Source organism: Lycorma delicatula, chromosome 4, assembly GCF_047948215.1.
Source record: "Lycorma delicatula isolate Av1 chromosome 4, ASM4794821v1, whole genome shotgun sequence".
NCBI classification, from domain to species: Eukaryota; Metazoa; Arthropoda; class Insecta; order Hemiptera; family Fulgoridae; genus Lycorma; species Lycorma delicatula.
In genome coordinates, this window is record NC_134458.1 from 896,777 (window position 1) to 913,673 (window position 16,897).

Genomic DNA, 16,897 nt, shown 5'->3' on the forward strand with positions numbered 1-16,897 from the left:
AATTTAAAATATGTAATTTTTTAAATTAAGTTTCAATTAAAGCTTTTTAATGAGTTAGCATGCAATAAAAATTTACTTTAATTATTAGAAAATTAGAAGCATTTATAAAAAGTATAATTATAAAGACCCGAGATACATATGTATATCTCTCATGATATAACATGTGTTATATCACGTTTTATAATGGCCAGTTTTTTTTTTTTTTTTTTTTTTTTTTAATTAAACACGATCATATAGGAAGGAAACTAAGCACAGTAAATTTTTAATTAAATTCAAAGATCTGGTTTTACGTGATCGTACAATGTCATGTACAAAATTCCTCACACGGATATGTTTAAATTTAGCGGTTCAAGCGAGGAAAATTTTGGGAAAAAGTAGGTTTTTAATACTGCAGCAGGGCAAAGTAAAGCAGCTTTTTTAAGCTCAAAAAAATGACTATAATTTATTTAAAGTATTGATTGTTTTGTGTATTATTAGAAGTATAAAATTTACTTTTTTTAATTTACAAAAGGCTAAAAGAAATATTGTGTAATAAGACTACAATATCATGTAGGCTGACAACCGCGTGATATCAGTTGTTGAAATTTCTGTAGATGAGTGAAGTGCGAGGTTAGTATTCCACTATTTAAGTGATGTTTATTTTTTAATGTCAATATTTTTTCGTTTTGTGTTACTTTTTTCCCAGTGTTAAAAATGCATAGGTATTGATGTAATTGTATTTTATTTCTATTTATATGAAATTGAATGTGTAATTGTGTAACTTGTAGGCTAGGTTTTAATGGATTTAATAAAAAATAATCCGTGTTAATTTCTTTTGATATAAGGAAAATTTTTTTTACTTTAAAATCTACTCTTTGAGGTTGGTGAAGGTATACTTTTTATACTTCATTCTGGCTACTTACGTGTTTATTTCTTTTCTGTAGACATTAGGCTACCCATTTTGACATTTGGTGTCACAGTATCAAAAATACATCCGTTAATATAACCAGATAGTATGGTATAATTGTTTAACATATATTATTATCATTTTTCTTAGTAATTGTTTATTTCTATAACGAGCAATTTTCAGCAGTTGCATGCTGTGTTTTGTTATATCAAATAACAACGTATTAAACTCAATTTAACGATTTTATAGTTAAGTTCAGTTGAAACTTTTATGTTGTAATTGTGTTTTGTTTTTTTAGAACGCCCTAAAAATTTTTATCCATTAATTTTTTTTTTACTTGTTTAATTTTATCTACTCCAAGAAAAACTATTATCATGTTACACTATTATATATTGCTAAACCATGCATGTATATTACTCATTGTAAATTATTAATAATTATTTGTAGATGCATTTACTTTTATAATACTTAAATTCAGTAATTGAATAATATGTGTTGTAAGCAGATTATTTTATTATCTTTGTTAGGCATTTTCAGACTACTTATAAATAAATCCTTGCACAGTTGTAATTGTTAGCTAAGTACATGTTAAGTTGCTATGAAGTCGTATATTGTGTACAGAATGTAAAGATATTTATTATGATTTTAGGTTATGTGTATTTTGGTTTGATGTAGATAGTGTTCTAAAAATGATGTATGATTCTAAAAATGCTTGTGAATTAGCAGCTACTGATTTTGCTAGTAAAAGAGAGTACAACCAAATTCTCAATCATTGGCTTGTTTGTTATATTCCCAATCATTTGCTTGTCTTATGATACTGACTTAAAATGTAGACTTATACAAAGTACTTTGTTGTTTTGTTATTTCTAGAACCTTTGCTGCATTGGTGGTGTGTGTATATATGTAAAAAAATAAATTTTAGTTTACGTACTGAATTTTTATTTTTTAAAAGTATTTTATGAATTTGTTTTCTTTGCTGTAAAGAGTCAGTGTGAGAAAAAGTAGTTTGTTAGTTGGATAGCTTCTGTTCAAAATTTTTATAGTTTCCACTTGATCAATTTTACTGTAGAAAGTTAAGTAATTTATCTTGATACTAACGTTGCTAAATGTGCTGTATATTTTCTTCCCCATTTATATGTTTGAATATACTGAACATTTATTTATTCATTCAGAACATTTACTCTATTGCATTAATTTTGTAACAAGAATTTCTCATTTTTTATAATGCAAATAGCTATACAATTATTTAATAATGCATATTATATGGCGATGGTTGTAGATCTTAATATGGCAACAGTATATCTAAATGAATGAAAAAGACAATGGAAATATATATTTTTTTCATTATTATATACATATTCTTGAAAATGGCTATGCAAATTTTAAGAGTGATTTGTTGCTTGTTTGACCACCTACCAAAACGTAAGGAATGCATGTACATAATACACAAAATTTCATATAAATATTGGTTCAGTTTTTTTCCAGTAATAGCTGCTAAAAGATTTAGTTGTCAGTTACAGATACAATTTGTGTATTTATGTGTAATTTCACTAGTTGTGGTAATAGAACTTGGTATTAAAATTGTTTATATTAAATTAAAAATTAGATTCCAAAGTTATATTATCAACAATTTTTACTTTTATTTTATAAAACTAAAAGTTCAGTTTTTTAAGGAAAAAAGTATTTATCAGCCAAGTGTACAAGTTATTTTCCTGGTATTATTTTAATAATTTGAAATGTATTAATAATTTTAAAAAATCTAGAGAGTATTTTATAGTGGAATGTTAATTTTATACATTTTAGATATCTTTAATTTTTTTTATCAATATAATTTATAGTAATTTGTGGTTAAATACTCATTTATTCATTCATTTGAAAATTTCAATGACAATTTGAAGATTCAAACCAAAGAACACTTGTTTAACAGTTAATTTCATTCATATTACAACAGCATATTCATTTTTTGAAAATTTATGTATTCCAAAGATTGTTTATATTAATTATGTAATAATTTTAGCATGTTATTTCAATTTTCAAATGAAGAGTTCGCAGATATTGATTCAGTTTTTTTTTTTTTTAAATTAAAATTCCCAGACTGCAGCAAGTGAATATGAGCAAACATTTTTAAATAAAATAGTTCCTAATCATATAACATTTTATTAGCCTGAGCAAAAGAGTATTATTCTATTAATACAGCACGTTTATCAACTCAGCACTAGGAAAATTTCACTTAAAACAAGTATATATTGAGAGAGTACAAGTACACTGCAATGAGAGAAGTAATCATGGGGGATTACTTTCATGAAAGCAGTACTTTACAAAGCATATTTTAATTAAAGACTTGTAACATAATTTTTTTTCCTAAACAACTAACATTATTAATACAGTTTCATTTGATATTTTATGCATTTGTATGTTTTAAACCATTTTTGCATTTAACGAATTTTATTTATTCAAAATATAAAAAAAAAGAAGTTTTACGATAGATGTTTATTCAATTTCATAAAGTTTGCTTCATAATTATGGAGATATAGCTTTGAGGGTTAAATTTCAACATTTTTTAGTCAAATTACTGAGCTCCTACATTTTTATCATAATTAGATGTGCAGAATTAGTTTACATATAGTAGAAATTTGGAAAATAAATTTTGGCAGCTGAAACTGAAAAACAAAATGTTTTCAGAGCTATTTGTTTTAACTTGTATGAATGATTTTTGAATTTTGTTATTTACATGTGGGGCAGTGTTTTTCTTGTTTACAAGGTGTAATTAAAGTTTTTTTCAATTTTGATTTTGTATGGTAATTTTCTGTCTTAGAGTTTTATACATGCTACTGCTCACTTTGCTTGCTCCAAAAAGTAATTTTAAAAAATCTGTCGCAATAGTATCCAGTTAGTATATTAATATACTAATATATTAAGTGTATTAATCCATATTTGTGCATGTATGTTTGGTGTCGATGCTTTACATTAAATATATTATCTGAATTTGAAGCTATCATTCTTTTAAAAAATCATTTTTAATCTTCATCGATATACTTTTACACAAAGCTATTAAAAATTTTCATAGATAATAATAATATAATATGATTCATTTAAATTCAGAAGTATGATTTTAGGTGTAAGTTGGTTTATTGACTTAAAATAAAAAAAAGTCAAGTGGTGGTATTAAAATGAATAAGTACCACAAATGTTAATATTTGAATGAAGCTAAGCGTGTAATAATATTTAGATATTCATTTCAGGAATACTAATGATATACGTTTATCATCTTTGAAGTTTAGTTTGTTGAATTACTAATTGCAATAATAGTAGAGTTTTATTCCCAATGCAGGTTTTTTTATTTACTTTACCCATAATTTATTCATATTTCCACATATAGGATCCTTACCTAAAATTAATAATAGTAAATAATGGAATTTAATAAAAAAATACAAAAATTAAAAACAGATTTAGTATCAGTTTTTAAAAATGTCAAATTTCACGGAGCTATTGATCTGTTCTTTTGTCATTAGTTAATGGTTGTGTTACTGATTTCATCATACTGATTAGCTAATTGAATGGACAAAAATAATTATGAACTGTTTATTCACTAATTTTGTTATAGGATTGGTCATTTATTATTGATAAAATTAATATAACATTTGATTATTGTGAACCGATTCAGTCTAATAAATACTGTAATTATTTAAGATTTATATATATGGAAGTATGAAATAATATTTAATTAATTAATTCAAAAAAGTAAATACTTAAAACATTTTATTGACTGAAGATGCAAAGTACATAAGAAACTACTTTTGTTGTTGCTTAGGTGATTTCTAGTAGGCTCCTTCTTGTGGTTTACATTAATGTAATATAATGATTCATTATAATATTAGGGTCAAATTCTTTGAAGTTTAGTTTGCTGAAGTATTGCTCTCTTACAGCATTTTTCCTCAGCTTCCTTAAAGTCCATCTCCCTCACAGTAGAAGTTAGTTGTCTGAGGGATACGGTCTTATCTCATTCTTTCAAGTTTCAAGTTCTTCTGTAGATGTTATTTTATCACGGGTACCTAGTCATTGCTTCATCTGCCTTAATATCGTCGGACTTCTCAAGTCCTGCATCTTAAGCAGTATTTAACCCTTTTTCGACTGAATCAGGAAACCTCTACGCTGAATTAGGAAACTAAGCTTCTGACTAAAGATTACAACAAAAAATAACCGACTGTATAAATAAATGTGAAAATAATATATTAATAATATTAGTTTTATTCAGTATGAAACAATATAGAAAAGTAGTACTTATGCCTCGGTGCTTTATCAACATTTAATGTAATCATTATGTTATAAAGCTTAATTTGAGTTTCATGTCTAGTTTTATTGCCAAAACATTTTTTGCTTCATGCATGTTGTGATAACTGCTTATCTTTTCTAATAACACCGACCATGTTCCTCTGTATCCTGTCAAATATATATTACTTATGCACTGTCTCTTTGTATAATTTAAGCTAGTTTAACATTTATATTTGTTTTTATATTAATCTGAACATCTTGTCAGCAAACTCAAAATCCTCATTCACGATAGAGTAAACAATGAATTAAATATCTGACAGTCATTAAATAATAACAGACAATGTTTGAATGAGAAACCTGTTTGACTATTTGAGCTGTATGTGTGGAGATCAGCAACATTGTATGATCTGTGTTCTGCATCGAGTGGTTGATGGGGTCTGCATGTATTCTGTTCATTTTCAATACTTGTTTATTATTTGAAAGCATAAAATCAGCTGTTGTTTTTTGATGAATGATTGATTTGTACAGAATGAATTGTAAGAATAATTTGAGTTTTTAACATGAATAGACAAAATTTACAAATTTTTGAAACGAAGCGCATTCTAAATGCACATTAATGTTATCAAAAGAGATTAGAAATACAGTATGTAGAAAATAATTTTAAATGTGTATGGCGCCACTATGAAAGAAAATAGGACAGAAATACACTAGTATTGGTGAAATGGTAAGATTGTACATTATGTATTGCTATTTAAGAGATGTGCTTGTTTGGGTAGTATGAAAAGTGCTTAACGAAGCGTACAAAGTTTCAAAATTACTTATGTATTTTGAATAGATTGTTCATTTTGATTGTAAGCATGAGAGATTTCAAGCCTGTTTGCTATTGTTATTAATCTTAGACTTATTTTACTGGTTTATCCCGTTTTGTATACATACATTTTTAGTATGTGTGGTTTAGCTATTATTTAAATGTAGGTTAGGTATGTTGTAGTTTTATTAAGATAGTTTTTTAAAATAGTAGTTGTTGCAGTAAAACCATAATATTTATAAGTTACCAGTACTGTTACAATTTTTGGTAAAAATTGCATAGAAATTCAACACTGTGGAACGTAGGGAATGAAATAAAGTTTTCCCATTGCTTCTTTATTCAACTAAGTTTAATGTAGCATATCTACATAATAAGCTCCACAAAATGAATAACATTCAGCCCTAAAAATAACAGAACAATGACATTTCGATTTAAAACAAAATGGTATTCCAATTAAACTGTGCCTGAATAGATCATAATATATTTGGTTGTACTTTTATTGTAAGAAATATATATTAATTATTGATATGTGTTTAGTTTAATTGGTTATACGTGCTTTCTTTCAGTATACTTTCCTTGTTAAGCAGTTGACTGGATATGAGAAATAGTTTATTAGGAGTATATATTCCTCTACTTGAATAATGTCTTCTGAGCCACATCCTGCGTCAGGATTTTATCAGCTTAGTATTACTAGTAAGTGTTATAATTCTTATTAGTCCATTTCTTAAACTGTTTTTGGTGAGATACTGTATCATTATCTTACCACAAATTAAATTGTTTTTGATGATTTAAAAAATTGTTTTTCAGTTTCAAATTAGATTAAATCTAATCTGAATTTTTAATGCTTTTATGTTTGGTGATTATTGTTTGTTAATTTATGTTTAAACTTTAATTACTAATGGTGAATGTAACTTACTAATATCCACCCTCTTCCAGATCTAAAATATATATTCTTTTTTATTAACTTCTTACATTATTTGTGCTTAAAAAAATTAAATTATTTCCCTTTTTTAATTTTTTTTTTTTATCAGCTAGTTTGTGATATATGAAAACGTTCTAATGTGTGGAACTTGCTCATCAATGAAAAGGCTTCAGTAGTTATTTCTACAAGGCAGAAAAAGTTTTTTTTTGTTTAGTAGTGTTTTGTGATAGCTAATAGTTTTACAGATTTGTATTTATTGTGAAAGCCGTGACATTTTATGATTCAGTAGCATTGATTGTAACTGTTGCCTCAACATATTGCAAGTCCAAGTACAGTTCAGCAGTTGGTCACATTCAGTCTCAGGCTGAACATATCTGTCCACCATTAATGTTGCCTGCATTGTGATGAAAGCATGAAAAAGAGACTTGTAAAGTTTACAATGATTTGGTGCTTTGTTTGCAGATGTGCTACTTTGTAAATTATGCAACAGTATAGTAATAAATTTGAAACAATAGAAAGTCTTGAAGCCACGTTGAAATCTAGACAGCCATGAGTGGCTGGTAATGAAGATTTGTACTTTAGAATTAATTGCTTACTTTCTTAAGTCCTTTTAAATTGATATGGAAGCACCTTTTTAACTAATGTATCCCAAAGTAGCATGCAGTGAATGTTGTAGGATCTAAAATCCATGGCTTATTCAAAATTTCCTAACTTATTGATGTTGATCAACACATTATGTTTTGTGATCTTGCAATCTGTAAAAAATAGATACAAATTTCTGATAGACTGCTCAGTGGATAGATGTAGTATGATAAATGTAATAAATGTGATAATCATAGTAACTGCCAACAGGAATCCATTGCTTGTAAAAAAAAGTAGTATGGGGTAAGGTTCTGGAGAGCCCCAACCACCATGCATACAGGAATCTGAACCCTCTGGAAACCCTTCATTAAAGATCAGATCCTAGCAAAAAAATATGCCCATAAACATAAACTCATTACTGAAAACTGGGAAACTAAAAAATCTAATTGATTTTAATAACACAAAACATTTTAACAACAGCGCTTAAAGAAACGAAGTATTTGAATAATGACAATTTCGAATCTGAGAATTTAGGATCTATATAAAGGTAAACGGTAAGTTGATGAAGAACATACCTTACTTAGAAATGGCTTCTCTGGTAAACTGTACAATCAAATTCAGTCGTAGACTTTAAATTGCCATCAGAAAGACTCTCTGTTCTGACTCTAAAGTGTGCTAACGAGACATACACAATTCATCAATGCACACAGTCCTATAAATGAGAACAATTGGAGCAATGTACCAGAAGTGGAAGAATTTTGGAACTTGTTAGAAGCGGAAATGGAACAGGTCCCCCGAACAGTATTAAGATTCTCGTAAGTGATTTCAATGCACTAATTGTAACAGATAGACGAAAAGAGAAAGAAATATGCAGTTATACGCACATAAAAGAACCAATAAAAATAGTAAAAGACTAATCTCTTTATGCCAGTGTGAAGATCTCAAAATTATGACAACATATTTTAAATGATTTCCTAGGAAGATGAAAATGTGGTGGTCTCTGTGTGAAAGGCTTTCTGAATTCCAAATAGATCATTTAGCCATCATGAAAAGGAGCATCATTATCTCATCACAATCAAAACAAGGTTTTTACTCCCAACATAAGAGAAAGGTGACGTGAGGCAGAATCCAAAGAATAAATTGTTACCACATATATGCCTAATTATAATCGGCGGGTGAACACTGTAGCAATGATGTGAGCCCACAGTAAACGTACGTGCTGATACAAGCATCACTCCTACCTGCAGTTCTCCCACCATAGCGGCACTGCAGCCCTAGTGAGTCATCGTCGACCACCACCTGGAGAAGACCAAGTAGAAGATGGAAGAAGACAGAAGTTCCCTGGCCGCTTCAACGTGGGACCTGCCGGCAGACGCAAACATCCGTGCTGGAGCAGCAGGCCTGGCCAGCCCACCAAGGGAGCCGCTGGACGTGGACTCTGCCTTCCCACTCCAGCTCCAGCTCGCCGGGCTTCAATCGCCCTGGCTGGCAGAATAAGCAGCAGGAGCTGATCTGGCATGGAATCAATCGGGAAGAACCGCCTTGGCCATGCCAGCAAAGGACGACCGACACCGACCCAACACTGCATGGCTCTGGGGGCCCACATTGTAGTGGGACCCAACTGCCACTGAGGGAAAGCCCGGTCGGACTTCAATGAATGAGCTACAACCCCTTGACTTCACCGGAGACCAGCTTCTAGACCCAACAGCTCTCTCAGAGCTAACCCAAAAAACGGCCCTTTTCAGAGCCACCACAAGGTGGATTTATGAGCCGTTGAAGCCATTTGACGATAACAGCCCTTTTCAGGACTACCATAAGGTTAGCAACTACAACAAGCTATCGAAGTCAATAAATGACAAAAATGGCCACCATAAGGTTAGTAAGTACCACGTGCCATTGAAGCCGTGACAAGATAATCAGAAATTATATGATAACAGAGAGGAATTCCATGAACAATTTGAGAACCTTAAAACACAAATCTGGCAAGAAATTATGTTAAAATGTGTTGAAGCAGCACAAGCTGTAGCATATTCATTGAAGAAGAAGAAGAAACATATTTGGTGGAATAAGCTTTGTGATGATGCTGTAGCAGAAAGATTATGTCTGAGGAAATATTGGTGTGCAAATAAAACTGAAGTAAACCTTGAGAACCTCCAGCAGCAAAGGAAAGCAACTTGCAAAATGTTAAGAACAGTGTTAAAGGATTTTGAGATGGTACTTTTAGACAAGATAAACAAAGAGTTTCAAAAGAATAACATAAAAAATATTACAAATTATTTAAGCAATAGTTGACAAAATACACACCTCCAAGTCTTTGCTTTTGCAGGGAGAATGGGGAACTTATGACCAACCAACAATAGGAAAAATTATGAAATTTGGCAAAATATTTTGAGGGCTTGCTCAGTTGTAAGGAAACAAAGGAGTGATTCGCAGAAATATTATTAGAACATCAACACCTGAACTCTGTGTCACTGATTCTAGGAGAAATTAAGCAGAGTATTAAACATCTGAAAAATAAATAAAATAAAGCTTGTGGAGAAGATTCTCATGGCTGAAATGGAAGAATGTAGATAAAAATACTGATCGCACATTTAAAAAGATTATCATGGGAATATGGGAGGAGGAATTACCAGAGGAATAGAAGGTTGCTTTAATTCATGTTGGTAACTATCATGGAATTTCACTGTTACCTTTTACATACAAGATCCTCTCAAAAGCTCAAAAGCCTTACTCACTAGACTTGAAAAACAAATGGACCTTTGCTTAGGAAATTTCAATGGGGTTTAGGAAAAGTAGGTATCTTCTACCAAACAAATTTTTAACCTGAAATCTGTAATTAGAAGATATAATGTTACAGGAAAAAATATAGTGATGGTCTTTATGGATTTTATGAAGGCGTATGATCACATTGGCAAAAAATAATTGTTACAACATATTCAGAGAATCTGATGCAGATGAGTAATCATTGAACCGTGTAAGGCTAACACTGACGGGAACAATATCAAAAATTAAGTTCAAAGGAGAAATCTTGCGGTCATTTAGCATTCAGACAGATATAAGGCAAGGAGATGACCTACCCCTACTTCTTTTCAGTGTGGTTTTGGAAAGGGCCATTAGGGAATGGAGGAAAATCTGCAAGAAAAGAAAATTAGAAAAGTTGAGATCAGGATATGCTAAAGAAAATCTGAACATAGATTGTATCACATTTGCCTTCCAGTTGTAAAGAAAAAACAGCGGAGGAACTATTGAACACATCATGATGAAGATAGCTGAAAAGGTCTAAGGATATCAATCGTACATGACAGAGTACATGACCAACAATAGGCATTCACCAAATTGAATTACCAAGGTTTGGAAGAATTAGGAAGACTGAGAAATTCAACTAATTTGGAGAAATAATACAATCAAATGGGTTAGATAGAGAGGCAATTAAGGCTAGAGTAAATAAACTGCAGAAGGCTTACGCCTTTAAAAAAAATTTATACAATAAAAAAGAGGATATTGAGGATGGGAAAGATTTGACTTTACGCTATAGTAGTAGTTAGGTTTGAAGTACTGTATACTACAGAGTGTGTAACTCTAAACTGAGGAGAGATTAATAAATTGGAAGTACTTAGACAGGTAATTGGACCGTAGAAAACTGATGAGTGTTGGAGGTTATGGAAGAATAAACAACTACCTCCATGTATACAGACTCACAGATGCCATTTGAAAAAGAAGATTGGCCTTCTATGTGCACTTGGCTAGAATGGATGAAAACAGGTTGACAAAGAGGATTTTTGAGAAGAGTGATAGAGCCAAAACAAACAGTAAGTGCCTTCACACAGGTGAAAGAAGATCTCATGATTACAGGGATAACCAATGTAAGGGACAGAGATACATTTACGAAGAAAATCCAAATTGGTGAATGTTCTCAGAAAGGAACCAGAGAGTGCAGCAGTAAAGAGATGGTTGCAAGAAAGGAAGGAACAATATAGTTTGAAAATGAAGAATACTTGGAAGAAAAGGAAATCATCCTGACATTAACTATTAAACATGGTCCTACAGTGGCAGGTGACAAGAAAAAAAAACTAAAAAAATGAATCTCTGTCATTTATTTGTCAAGCTAAATCATTCATTATATGGAATTATTATTTATTTTTTTTAAATATTGCTTAAGTCAGTGTTTCTCAACCTGTGCTGCCCCCCCCCCCCCTGGGTATGATGACACTAAATCAGGGGTGCAGCATATCGAAAAGGAAATATTAAAAAATTTATTAATTTACTGAAATAAAAGCAAGCAAAACAAAATACATTCTGACATAATAAATAATAAGTACACATTTACACTATTAATAGGATAAATCAAATAAATTTACACTATAATACATATGTACACTATAAATAGGATTGTATCAGCACTCCACAATGTATTAATAACTAACTTATCAATACTTAATTAAAAACAAGTTTAATAATTATTAGTGACTCCCGTGGGCCTGTCTTGCAGAGCAAAGTTTTTCGAAGGAAGGTTTAATATTAGAAATAGACATTCCTGAGTTCTTTTTCTATATTTAGCCGAGCACTATATTTTTTCTTCAAAGCAGCCACTGCAGAAAATCCATCCCTCATCATCCACCCTTGCCTAAAATCCCAAGAGTGATTTATTACTAAATTGTGTTTTGATTTTCCCACTTGCTGTGAAGTCTATGAAGATTTCTTCTTTGGCAGTTGAGAGCCCTACAGGAGTATTTTAAAATGGATCCCTAGCCCGCTCATAACTTGCTACCAAGTTGTGTCAGCAAGAAAATACTTTTTAAAATTCTTTGCCAGCATGGCTAAATGATTTTAAAAGGTTATAAAAACTATTTTCACCTGTTATTCTTCAGCCTTGTAAGTTTTAACACATTGATCCACATTTGCAAACATTTCTAGGTTTTTTGCTCTAAATTTCTGTTCCACAATTCCAATTTTTTTACAAAAAAAACATTCTTAATCACTCTTATCCAACATGTGTGTATTTGGTCCCTTGAATATGTCGACCAAGTAGCTCAATTCCATCACAACTAAACCATCTCGAAACCTTCTGGTCGGTTTTCCTCTTCTAGAAAAATGACAATTTCATCTCTTTAATTCAGAAACACATAGCAAAAATTTCCCAATTGATAATCATCTTACCTCACAACAAAATAGTAATGCTGAATGTACTGCACTCATGAAAAGATTTTTGATTTTAGGGGTCTTAATTTTTAACTGCCATTACAACACAATATAACTGTCATTAACACAATATTCATACCAGGACTCATTTCTTTGGAAGCCAGAGCTTCTTAATGTGTCCAGAAACACTGTGGAGATTCTTCTTTCACAACTGCTTGTATACTTTGTAATCTTCCAGACATTGAACAAGCATTATCGGTGCTATTATATTTCGACACAATTTTTCCACTCTGTGTTTGCCTCATTTACAAAATCATTTAAGATAGCAAATGTTGCTTTGAGTACTGATGGTTTGCAGAAAAGTAGTTCTTCTACTGCTGACATACCATCACAAAAATCAAACACAGACAATGAAATAATTATCTTTACTGATATCTGTTGCCTCAATAAGCTGAATTGAAAACAATTTGTCATGAAACTTCAAGAAAAGCTGATGCTGTACATATTTAGTTATATCACCAATTTGATAGAGGCATGGACTGCAATTTTTTGGCAAAATTATTGCCAAAAATACTTTGCAGCCGGCAAAATAAGCTCTTCACCAGTGATGTGAGGTTTTTTACATCTGGCTACTTTATATGAAACTTTGTAAGAGGCAAGTAAAGCTTTTTCATTCTCAAAGTTTTTTTTCTAAAAATGATGTTTTTTTTCATATGATATTAATTTTAATTTGAAGAATTCTCAGGTTTTCTTAACGTACTCATTATGAAGCGTTTTCAAATGTTGTTTAAGTTTATTAGGATTCATGCTGTCTGCTGCCATAATTTTTGAGCAAAGAACACACAGGGGCGTTTCTTCTTCATTTACTTTAGTACTGGTAAACCCAAAATTTAAGTATTCTTGATTTTATTTTTGGAACTACACTCGTCTGTACCCTTGATGCTTCATTATTGTCTATTGTTATTACTTAAAAATTTATCCATTATTATTACTTAAAAATTTAACCATGAGTCTGTATAAATCACTACCATGAATATTTAATACTGTGAATTGCAATTAACATGCAAATTACAACATACGTATTCACAACAGATTTGACAACAAGAGAAGGATCGACTCACCTGAGGCTGGCTGGAATTGAATAAGGTGCAGCATTTATACAAGTTTGTGCAGACGTTCCGGAATGTTCAAGATAAATCAGAACTTCTCAGAGAGCAACAGAAAGGTCTTCGATTCTGATTTTGTCAGTGCAGCAAATCTGTATTGCCAAATATCAATAAACTTACTTTTTTTGATAATTCGTAAGGTTTATAGTCATAGTAATTTGCAGTCATAGTGTAGCTTTACTGTCAATATTCAAAATAGATTATTACTGTATACATTGTTATTGTATGAGAGAGGGGACACAATGAAAATTATGATTGAAAATTGAGTTGCAAATACTGAAAGGTTGAGAAACGCTGGAAGTTGTGTAATCTAGTCTTCACTTCCTATCTATGAAGTTTATTATTGTACATGTTTTATATGTTAATATAGTTTAATATGTTAATGCAATTAATGTGTTAATTTCTTAAAATACAGTTTAAATATGTTAAAATGTAAAGCAGTGTTTTATTTGTTAATACAGTATAATTACTGGAATTAGGTAGTGCCTGAATGTTATGAGGTAGTTTTCAATGATTATGTTATTGTGTATTAAACTTTAGTGCAAGAATTGGAAAAGAGTTTACCTAACTAACTTGCAGATGGGTTGCAAGTTAGTAATTATTATTTTGTTAGTGGTATATTTTATAAAAAAAAAATATTTTCTTAAATTAATTTTTTGTTTTAAATATTTTTGATTGTAATCTTTAAATTTTAATAAATAGTTTTTTAATAATTATTAATTGTATTATCATACCATCGGGCCATGTTTGATAAAATTATAGTTATTTTTAAATGTATTTCTGTAATGTATTTAAACTGCTATAATAACATTTTCTGGACGAAATGATTCCGGAACCGATTTAAACTTTCTCCATACTTAAAATCTCAATTAAAAAAATCGGTTTGCGCCTCCACGTTGGTTCGTCTGAATAACCAGTTAGAAACGTGGAGATTTCTACTGGTGAACTAAATCGGAATCACCTCTCTGGATCACATCCAGAGTTGTAACTCGGGAATTTATTCCCACCCAAGGCTGACTTGCCTTTGGAAGTCAAATATGGAGGGTCTTTTAAGAAAAAATCCACCGTCTGGTAAATACCAGAGAAGGCTGCACTCGGATCCAGTGGGCAGCTGCTTAAAAGATAACAATGAATCGGAGCGTTTGGAAACACCCAAAAACAACACAACTTCAAAATTGAGGATAAGACACAAGCAAATAAACTACATTGCCACTCACAACATTAATTCTCTAACTCAACCCGGCAAACTAAAAACTCTTAACAGACATAATGGACAAACAAAATATCCTAATCGCAGGACTTCAAGAAATGAGAAACACCGATCGAGAGCCGTTTGAATCTCAGGGTTACAGAATTTACAAAGGAATCCCCGGGAAACGTGTGATGAAGAATTGCCCACAGTTCGGAACAGGATTTGCAGTCAATCTTAAAATAATTGACTCGGTCGTAGAATTTAAGTCTTACTCCCCCAGGATTTCAACCTTAACCCTAAAATCAGCCGATAAATTCTACACCATAATAAATGTCCATGCTCCCACCAATGACAAAAACAATCTTAAAAAAGATAGAGAAGAGATGGACAAATTCTGGGAACTTCTTGACCAAACTGCAAACAACATAAATAAGACCCACACGAAGATTTTAATAGGGGACTTTAATGCCCAACTTGGTAAAGAACGAAGATATCGTGATATTATCGGAAAATGGCCTGCCCAAAAGAAAACTAACAAGAACGGCCAAAGACTTGTCGAATTTTGCAGAAACCATAATATGATCTCAAAATCCACCTATTTTATGAGAAAACCAAACAAATTGAAGACTTGGAAACACCCAGATTGGAAAAAAGGAGAATGGCAACTGGATCATGTTTGCATGGACCGGAATTATCACAAGGAGATTTATAATGTAAAAGTCTTGAGAGGAACAGATACTGGATCGGACCGTTACTTAATTAAAGTTAAAATAAAATTCACCCCGCATAAAAAGAAAAAATCCCAACCTAAAAACAAAAGAGCTTATGATCCACATAAATTAATAAACAATGCCATCTTTGAAGAAACAACAAAAAAAATCAAATTAACTAATAATTTAAAAGAACTGACATCCCGACTGAAAGAAATAGCTGAAGAACTAGCCCCTATAAACCCAAGAAAAAAACACCAATGGTGGAATGAAGAATGTGACAAAGCAGTCAAAGACCGACACCGGGCTTGGATCAACCACCAAACCCAGAAAACTGAAGAATCTAACCATGAATTCACCAAACAAAGGAAAATAACTCAGAAAATTATAAGAGGAACCAAACGACAAGCCCAAAAAAACTTGATTCAGCAAATAGAAGATAGTTCCAAGAAAACTAATTTCCGAGACTATTATAAAATTTTTGGTTGACTCTTCAAAGATATGAACCACCCACCCTTATGCTGAGAGGAAAAAAAGGAAATATGGCCCACACCAATAAAGAAAATGCTGAAATTTTGGCAGAAACCTTCAATAGACTCCTCAACTGTGACGACCCCCCAGAGCTTTTTGAGATTGACACTGAAACTCCAGTTAAAACTTCACCAGTAAATATCAACCCGCCAACAATTCAAGAAGTTCTCGCAGCCTTAAATGAAATAAAAAACTACAAAGCAAGCGGAGAAGACCAGCTTTTCGCAGAACTCTGGAAACACTCATCAGTTTATTCAGTCAAAACTTCCCTACATCTATGCCTCGTGAAAATATGGAACGAAGAAAAACTTCCAGAACACTGGACCACAGCCTTCATCCATCCATTACATAAAAAAGGGGATAAAACTAATCCTGAAAACTACAGAGGCATATCTCTCCTGGATTGCACATACAAAATCCTGTCGAGAATCATATACAACCGATGCAAAGACCAACTTGAACTGGAACTTGGGGAATACCAAGGGGGATTTAGGCCATGGAGAGGTTGCCCGGAGCAAATAATATCCCTAAAACTTATTTATGATGGACTTATATAAAAGACGGAAAAAACAACTAATAATCACCTTCGTCGACTTTAAAAGGGCCTATGATTGTATACACCGACCATCCATGCTGAATATTCTGAGAAACCTGGGCCTTCACCCTAAACTCGTAAACATGATAAAATT

General features: G+C 31.5%; 1 protein-coding gene and 1 long non-coding RNA gene across 9 annotated transcripts in view; one reads left to right on the top strand and one right to left on the bottom strand.

Moving 5' to 3' along the window:
• The first annotated feature begins 547 nt into the window (after positions 1 to 547).
• Positions 548 to 16,897, top strand: part of LOC142323033 (uncharacterized) — a 57,210-nt gene continuing 40,860 nt past the window's right edge. For 6 of the 8 annotated variants that reach the window (XR_012756005.1, XR_012756006.1, XR_012756003.1 and 3 more), the window contains exons 1-2: positions 548 to 609; positions 6,533 to 6,659. Coding sequence is in view for 1 of the 8 variants with exons in the window: in XM_075362128.1 (XP_075218243.1) it covers positions 6,608 to 6,659 (52 nt within the window). In the remaining 7 variants the exon portion in view is untranslated. Of the gene's footprint in view, positions 702 to 6,532; positions 6,660 to 16,897 lie in introns of all 8 variants that reach the window. The other 2 variants (XR_012756004.1, XM_075362127.1) reach the window with 1 other exon arrangement.
• LOC142323035 (uncharacterized) overlaps positions 4,518 to 16,897 on the bottom strand; it is a 32,323-nt gene continuing 19,943 nt past the window's right edge. Inside the window, exons 2-3 of the long non-coding RNA XR_012756008.1 lie at positions 13,731 to 13,867; positions 4,518 to 5,063 (exon numbers count right to left, since the gene is read on the bottom strand). This is a non-coding gene — a long non-coding RNA (uncharacterized LOC142323035). The remainder of the gene's footprint in view (positions 5,064 to 13,730; positions 13,868 to 16,897) is intronic.